Source organism: Myxocyprinus asiaticus, chromosome 27 (assembly GCF_019703515.2).
Source record: "Myxocyprinus asiaticus isolate MX2 ecotype Aquarium Trade chromosome 27, UBuf_Myxa_2, whole genome shotgun sequence".
Taxonomy (NCBI): domain Eukaryota; kingdom Metazoa; phylum Chordata; class Actinopteri; order Cypriniformes; family Catostomidae; genus Myxocyprinus; species Myxocyprinus asiaticus.
In genome coordinates, this window is record NC_059370.1 from 38,961,261 (window position 1) to 38,970,276 (window position 9,016).

At 34.9% G+C, this 9,016-nt stretch overlaps 1 protein-coding gene and 1 long non-coding RNA gene across 2 annotated transcripts; one reads left to right on the forward strand and one right to left on the reverse strand.

Moving 5' to 3' along the window:
* Positions 1 to 64: 64 nt before the first annotated feature.
* On the reverse strand, positions 65 to 2,850 carry LOC127417734 (uncharacterized). The gene is made up of 3 exons (XR_007893322.1): positions 2,705 to 2,850; positions 1,369 to 1,636; positions 65 to 1,228 (listed from the first exon to the last, which is right to left on the reverse strand). It is a non-coding gene; the product is annotated as an uncharacterized LOC127417734 (long non-coding RNA).
* Positions 1,671 to 8,782, forward strand: LOC127417730 (ras-related protein Rab-33A-like). Its single transcript, XM_051657916.1, has 2 exons — positions 1,671 to 2,922; positions 5,735 to 8,782. The coding sequence occupies exons 1-2, from the start codon at positions 2,659 to 2,661 to the stop codon at positions 6,179 to 6,181; spliced, it is 711 nt and encodes a 236-aa protein (XP_051513876.1). The 5' UTR covers positions 1,671 to 2,658; the 3' UTR covers positions 6,182 to 8,782.
* The last annotated feature ends 234 nt before the right edge of the window (positions 8,783 to 9,016 follow it).

Genomic DNA, 9,016 nt, shown 5'->3' on the forward strand with positions numbered 1-9,016 from the left:
AAATTTATTAAAAAGAAAAACCTGAAATATCACATTGATAATATTCTATTTATGGTGTTTTTGTTCCAAGTCATTAATAAAGAATATACTATTCTAAAAATGCCACATAACAACTGCACAACACTATAAAGTGGGCTCTACATTACTATTTTAAATGTAATACACCCCAGAGTTGAATCTAGCAACAGAACTACAAAGTACGCTATATTAAATGTATTTATTATGCATTTGTTCATTCCCATAGAAAAGAAAAAACACAAATGAGATCTCTTTAATATCTCAATTGTTATCCTACGCAATGAGATTCAATGGAAAGCAAAGGAGACTTAAGACTCCTTTTCAGAATTTTCTCCTGAGAAAAAGGCCACAGCAATCTCACATACTGTATGTCCTCCCTAGTTCCAAAAGACATTTAAACAATATTACAAATTGTGATTTTCCATGATACCGGAGTCTGAAAACAAGAGTCAGAGATTTCAACATGAACTCAAACATTTCGCATCAATTTCTTCTGAGAACAAACTGTCAGAGCTATGCTATCTTTTTTTTTTTTTTTTTTGCTATACTTACAATATATGAACAATTGTCTCATTTTTATTTTCATTTCTACTAAGGAATAGTATTAGAAACATCTGAGACTAAATTGATACCAAAATGAGCATAACTGAGAACTCCATGAGCTATTAAAGAACATCCTCTGAACAATAAAAATGTCCTCTAGGTTGATTAAAGGAATGTTCCAGGTTCAATACAAGTTAAGTTCAATTAACAGCATTTATGACATAATGTTGATTACAAAAAATTAATAAATTAAACTCATCCATTGTTTATTTAAATCAGGGGGTCTGGGTAGCTCAGTGAGTAAAGACGCTGACTACCACCCCTGGAGTCGCGAGTTCAAATCCAGGGAATGCTGAGTGACTCCAGCCAGGTCTCCCAAGCAACCAAATTGGCCCAGTTGCTAGGGAGGGTAGAGTCACATGGGGTAACCTCCTCATGGTCATTATAATGTGGTTCTCGCTCTCGGTGGGGTGTGTGGTGAGTTGTGTGTGGAAGCCACAGAGAATAGCATGAAGCCTCCACACATGCTATGCCTCCACAGTAACACGCTCAACAAGCCATGTGATAAGATGTGCGGATTGATGGTCTCAGACGTGGAAGCAACTGAAATTCGTCCTTTGCCACCCAGATTGAGGTGAGTCACCTTATATTTTTCATCTGCTCAAGGCTGATAAGGGTTTTAGAAAGTAATTAGTAATAAGTAATGCAATTACTTTTCAGACAGAGTAATTAGTACAGTAATTGAATACTCTGTAGAAGATGTAATTAGTAGTTAGTAATTAATTACTTTTTTTTAGAGTAACTTACCCAACAATGCCTGCATCAGACAGACTCTTTTGGAGCATCTCCCTTTGGTTGCATCACATCATAAACACAGCGTTTTTAGGTCACTGTGTCAAGTTAAAGTAGTTTGTAACACGTCTTGAAATACCTGCATTTAGATTTGCACTCCATCAAGCTGTGTTTGAATGCAAAAACACGTTGTCATCCTGTACTGTCTGCTGTGGGTAAGTGTGGATTGTTCTCTTTATGAGATGCGCGCTGCCTTTACAGCTGGAGTTTCGCTTACTGACCCCTGGAGAAAACAGTTGGAACGTCAAGCTTAAGTTGCTCCAATGGTAAGAACATTCATTATTACGGTCCGGGGAATGATTAATTGTGTTTTTTAACATGCTATTTTTTATATAATTAATCACACAAAATTGACATTAAATCAAAAGCCCTAATTTGAAAATTTTTAATATAATATTATTTGTTATTTGTGGTGGTTGATGTTTTATTTACTTACACCAAAAGCTCTCCTGTGTGACATCATATGTCCGTTGCATTGTCCGAAAAAAAAATTACATGCCCTTAAGGCAGTTACAATGGAAGTGAATGGGGCCATACCATAAACGCTAAAAAACTTCATGTTTCAAAAGTATAGCCACAAGATGTACACATTATACGTATGTACATTATTTTTGTGTGATAAACTGACATTACAACCTTTACCAGGTTACAGGGTTTTACCAGTCCATGTTACCATCATGGCAATGAAATTGAAATATTGAATATAAATTCAAAAATTGAATATATATATATATCCTTTATTTAACCAGGAAGGTCCCACTGAGATACAATATCTCTTCTACCAGGGAGTCCTGGTCAAGATGGGCAGCATCAAAAAATAAATAAAAAATCACATAGATATACAAAAGACATAAAAACCACACAGTAAACAAATGTATATATAATATATAAATAATATATATAATAACGAACACGTCGTTGAAAATCATTTTGAATACAAGAACATAACTTGTATTGAACTTGGAACATTCCTTTAAAGTTTACTAATGTACCCTCATGTCATACTTAACACATGGTCAACTATACTGTAATTTATTTATAGGCTATGCTTTCGATTGCAATAAAACTCCCATTTAAACGAAACAAAAGTATTGCATCAGTCGCCATGCACTTGTCTGTTTAAATTCACTGCATCTGCAAAGGGAGTGGATCTATCATCCCTTCCCCCATCACCACCACCACCATCATCATCATCACTGCCGGACCAGTGAGAGAACACAAGGCTGGGTACATAATTTCACCGTTATGGCACATGAATTCACAGCAAACAGAGAAGGAGCCGCCAACTCACGTCATGCCAATCTCACGTCGTCCCTCGATCTGAGCACGTCGCTAGATCACAGCGTCCAGACTCGCATTTTTAAAATCATTGTGATCGGGGACTCAAATGTGGGCAAGACCTGTTTAACCTTCCGCTTCACCGGCGGATCCTTCCCCTGCAAGACTGAAGCAACCATCGGCGTGGATTTCAGGGAGAAAGCCGTGGAGATCGAGGGCGAGAAAATAAAGGCGGGTTTGTTGTTGTATCGAAGGCCGATGTCACGATCTAACACGGTTGTATTGTGTGTGTCAGATGCAGATGTCTAACACCAACATCATGATCAATCAGTGTTTACATTCTTTTAAATGTTGCTGAGCAATAAGTCTTAATGATTCTAAAGTCATTACATGTTGCATCAAAGGTGTCTTTTGTTTCAGATTAATCAAATAACGTCATAATGTTGACAATTAAAGAAAATTACGCCTTTAACCTGTAACCACCTGCTTATGATGCTATTGTTCATTTTATTATTGTTCAACATAATCTTTGTTTTCTTATTATTATTATTATTATTATTATTAATGCATTACAATACTGTGGCCCATTGCAGTTAATATAGGATGACACAATACAGATCATGGGACATCACATAAATACACAAAAAGCAGCTGTTGAACTACTAATTTTACAAGATGAGAATTGTAACTAAATATGATAGACAGACAGACAGACAGGGACTAAAAACGAAATGTTTTTCATTTTGGTTCTTTCTGAGCAAAAACAGTATTTTTTCATTCCGGTTCAGAAGTTCTGCAGTCTCCTTTCCAAATGGTAACCGATTAGAACAATATAAAAGAATGGTCAATAACGTCATTTTTTAAAATGTAAGTACTCTGAGCTAAGGGTGGGTGAAATACCAATTGCTGTGCTGCCAGATCTTGCAAACAAGTGACCTGGTTTGGAAAAACAAGCCCAAAATAAGCCACTTGCCTCACCAAATTAATCCAAATTTAGGAATACGTTTTCCTGTGTGGTGGATTCATCAGCTCAGTAATCATAAAAAGCATACAGTTAACTAAAAAATGTATTTATAATTTTAATTACAGATCTGCTTCTCACTCAAAACCCGGCAGCATCAAACCTGTATTAAAGGGATAATTTACCCAAAAATGAAAATTCTCTCATTATGTACTTACCATCATGATATCCCAAGTATGTATCACTTTCTTTCTTCAGAAGAACACATTTGAAGAAAAGCAGAAAAATATCTCAGCTCAGTAGGTCCTTAAAATGCAAGTGAATGGAGATTTCTCTTTGAAGCTCCAAAACTCACAGACAGTCAGCATAAATATCATCGATACAACTCCAGTGGTTAAAATGTATGTCTTCTAAAGCGATACGATCACTTTTGATGTTTAAAAAAAGATCAGTATCGAAGTACTTTTTATCTATAATCCAACGTGAGGGTAAGCTTCACGAGAGGATGGAGTCCAAGAGGTCTCTCATGTGACGTATTCCGTTGCCATGATACAGAAGTAATCCTTCTGTACAGCGTTCCTCCTACACAGTTGTAAACAGCGCTGCTCTTCCGGCTGTGTCACACGTGCCTCAGTTCTTGCGTGTTTCATATGCCAATGCGATTACATCACACGCATACCGCTGTAGAACGGAAGCATGATTTAGAGTTTTAAAAAAAAGTACTTAAATATTGATCTTTTTTGAAGCGATCGTGTCACTTTAGAAGACATTGATTTAACAGCTGGTGTCGTATGGATGACGACTGTCTGTGATTTTTGGAAATTCAAAAGAGAATTCTCCATTCACTTGCATTTTTAAGGACCTACTGAGCCAAGATATTTTTCTTCAAATGTGTTCTGGTGAAGAAAGAAAGTGATACATACCTGGGATATCATGAATTTTCATTTTTGGGTGAACTATCCCTTTAATGCATCATATCTAACAATAATTCAGTGAAGACTTGGAAACAACTGAGAAATGTACTTTTTACCTCTAATAATGTTTTCCTTGTATCTGGATTAGCCGTGCTGGTATATGTAGTAATTATGCATAGTTGTTAAAAAGGCCTTCGTTCACAGGATGCATCATCCAGAGCGGGCAATTAGGTAAAGAAATGTCTGATGCAGCAGTTTCCTTCAGGATCAAAGCACATTTTGAATTTTTACGTGCAACATGAAGTGGTGTATTTAAAAAAATGTACTGTGATAAACCCTTAGGCCTTTGGTTTCATGATAGAATTATCGGAACAAAATTAACAGGTAATAACTGGTTACTAGCTTTTTAATATAACGTTTTTCACTCCGGAACAATTAAAAATCACGTTGTTCTGGTTTTCGGTTACGTTCTGCTAAAACTTTCGTCTGTTTTCTGTTTAATACAGTAACTCTTACTGCAATAAAACTGGTAAAATTGGTGAAACTTGGTATTAGCTGTCACTGTTATCGAAATAGAAAATTAACTGAAATGATGGAAAGATTCTGCAAGCTTCTTACACTGTCTGAAGGAGATCCATTATTAATTTAATATGTTTTTTCAGTAGTAACAATAAATGAAACAAAGTTATTTTGGTGGAAACTATGGTTTGCATGGTACATTTATTTAAGGATAGTTGTGTTGGCCATATTATGTTGTATTAATTTTACAGAGATCTAGACTGAATCAATGCAGTCATTGGAAAGATACAAATGGGGGGTGGGGGGGGTCCCAAATCAGTCATCATTTACTTGCCTGTTTACCTTCAAAACCAAAATCCATTTAAATAACAAATCAGCTCTAATTGCAGAAATCAGGACAGATGTAAAGTCTATTATAATTAGCAGTATTAGCCTAAAAAGACGATACTTACTTCAACCTGCAAACTATATATTTAGGCATTCAACACAAGGATTATGTTGGACACATCGTTTAAGATTAGAAATGGCTTTTCTAGGCCGTCCACTTTAGTTGGCATCATTCAGTGTAGGGTTAAATCAGATGCTAATAAATCTCCCTAACTCCAATGCAACCTTGCAAATTGTTTTTGACTTGTTTCTTCTCTAATAGGTACAAGTATGGGACACAGCAGGCCAGGAACGCTTTCGCAAGAGCATGGTGGAGCACTACTACCGCAATGTGCATGCTGTCGTATTTGTGTACGACGTCACAAAAATTGTCTCTTTCCAGAACTTAAAGACCTGGATTCAGGAGTGCAACGGGCATGGGGTGTCATCCGCTGTGCCTCGTGTCCTAGTGGGCAACAAGTGCGATCTGATTGACCAGATTCAGGTCTCCTCCAACACTGCCCTCAAGTTTGCCGATGCCCATAACATGCTGCTGTTTGAAACATCAGCCAAAGATCCAAAGGAGAGCCAGAACGTGGACTCCATTTTCATGTGCCTGGCATGTCGTCTAAAAGCCCAAAAGTCTCTGATCTACAGAAATGTGGAGAGAGAAGATGGTAGAGTCAGACTGACCCATCAACCTGAACCTAAGAGTAACTGCCTGTGCTGAGGACCTGAAACTGTGAAATTATTAACGTTTATGATTTGCAACGAAACAATGTGCCTGCAACTAATGACATTTTACTTTGTGACAACTGCTCCATGACATAGCCTTTTCTCTGTGTTTCTCTGTATGTGCTTATCTTTATTTTACCAATGTTTTCTCGAATAACGTCATCACTAAAAACAGCTTTATGTCGATGAAACACATGGAGATATATTATATATATATCTATGTCAACAACAAGTCTAGGTCATAGTTCACCTTGAAAGCAAATGGGGGGAAAAAAATAAATTTAAAGAGAAAAAAAAAATAAGAAAGATTTTGTTTTAAGAAATCAGAGCTTATTTTTAATACCATTAAAATGTTTAGTATTTTTATTTTTGTATTATTATTTTTATTTTTTGCATTGTAACATTTATCATGACAGTTAAGCACATTAAGTCCAATTCTTTTTAATGTAATGCAAAAAGAATCTCATTCTGGTGCTTTAATGTGAAGAAAAAAATTACATGTTATCTGAATTGTGAACTATTTATACTAAAGATAGACTGATTGACTTCTCCACTTAATCGGTTATAGGTTTAGATCAGTTTACCGATAATGTTGGACACAAAAGACTTTACATTTTAAATATTAATTAAGTAAGGGGCTTTCAACAAGTGTATATTACAACTAAAAGTAGTCAAATTAATTATTTGTCGACTGTACGCTATATAGATTTGTAAAGCAGTTTAACAGAGGTTAGTGATAAATTATTTAGTAGTTAATGTACATAAAAACAGAAATAAAACGAATAAAAAATTGGTTATGCATTTCAGTTATCGGACACTTATACTAAAAAATAATCAGTATCGTATCGGTCAGTAAAATTATATATCGGTCGATCTCTAATTTATACATAATGTTAAAATGTGTTGTACTACCTTTAATTAATGCTGATTTAAAGTAAATTTTCAAATCATTTAATTATTCATTGTACTGTATATCATTATACAGTACAATATATTTTATTACAGGATTGTTTACAATACACAGTATGACCATTGAGAATAAAAAGTAAATATTAAAAAGTAAAACGTAAATATGCAAATAAATGAAAAAAGTAAAACGTCCAGACACATTACAGTAATGAGAATTTAGGTGCAAATGTGCTTGATTTTCATGAAAATATTATCACAATACAGTCTTAATTGCTCTAAAATAGGCTTCGTTTTCTTAATGCAAAATGTGATTTCTAATTTTATTAACTTTATTTGGTTTTAGAGTGACACTCATCCATTTGTGCGAAAATGATGTTGAATTCCTCATACTAAATTCAGGGCATGCTTTATCTGCAATATCACTCTACTAATCTATAAAGGTTTGAAGAAACACCTTTGTCTGATTTCCAGTCATTTCGTTCAGTTACATTCATTTTGATCCATCCATCAGTATACAATCAACTCAAAATATCACATACTGCAATAAGACTTAACATCACCAACATCATCAGTTGATGGTCTTAATGTATGAGCAGTCAGGAACTGCACCTGGATTCTGAACCCTTAAGCGGTACATGAAGTTTCACATGAGATTAAGTAATTCAGACGTTTGATTGCCTTAAATATTGGTCTCTGTTGCAAGTGATTTCTCATAGACTTGTTACTCGATGCTAAAAAAATATTGATAACATTAACCCTCACTAACTGCATGGATGTATTTGATACTTTTGATACTGATATTAGGAAAATGTAAAAACATTTCTAAACACTTGTTCTTTGGTGTTTAGTGTTTAGTGTTAAATGGTAAGGGACCCAGCAAAATATTTAATGCTATTAGATAACACTAATTTACCACATGTTGTACCTTGGAGACAAGTAGGCTATAACAGTGTGTAGCAGCAAAACTACTACTTAATAACACATTAATATTTCACCAGCTTAAAGTGCTTCTTCCAAATGCAAAAACGCTTAACCATCTACGAAATCAAGCTTCAGCAGGTTGATGACTGTTCCATGTTTATTTAAAAAAGTAGATTAACATAGCAAAGAAAAGGCAGTATTTATATATCTATCAGGTGGTTTCAGGTAGGTGTTGCTGATTGGAAACTAAATGTTGGTATTGGAATAAGTGAGTGCCCTGTGACTTAGTTTCATTGCGTTATCTCTATCCACTGCTGCTGTCTGTTCTTTCTTTTGGTTTTTAAACATTTATTAGAACACAGTCTACTAACTCAGAAGTTGCTGTGTGTTTGCATTTCCTGCAAACTTTTTTTTTTCATGGTTTCAGCTGCTCTTTATGCTTTCAGTTTTTTCTGGTTTCAACAGTGTTAGCCAGTGAAGCCTTACTCTATTATTTGTCATGTGTTCAGAAGCCATTGTATGCTGTGTGACATGTTACTGTATGTTTGGTTATGAGCACCAAATTAAATCTCATATACATGTATGCTGAAGCACTGAACCAATTTATTAGTTTAACATTTTTTTTAAAATATGAACAATTATTGGGGCTCATGTTTCAGAGCAACAAATCTTAAACATCTTAAAATATTTTAAAAATGCACATACACAATATAATATTATTGATTAAAGGAATAGTTTACCCAAAAATGAAAATTCTCTCATCATTTACTCACCCTCAAGTGTTTGACTTACTTTCTTCTGCAGAACTCAAATAAAGATTTTTTTGAGAATATCTCAGCTCTGTAGGTCCATACAATGCAAGTGAATGGCGGCCAGAACTCTGAAGCTCAAAGAGCACATAAAGGCAGCATAAAAGTAACCCGTAAGACTCCAGTGGTTTAATCCATGGCTTCAAAATCGATCTAATAGATGTGGGTGAAAAAACATCAATATTTAATAT

Excerpts from the sequence above, each read along its gene's own strand:
- LOC127417730 (XM_051657916.1), top strand. The coding sequence starts at position 2,659 with ATGGCACATGAATTCACAGCAAACAGAGAAGGAGCCGCCAACTCACGT. Across the intron at positions 2,923-5,734 it reads TCGAGGGCGAGAAAATAAAG|GTACAAGTATGGGACACAGC; the intron begins GCGGGTTTGTTG and ends CTTCTCTAATAG.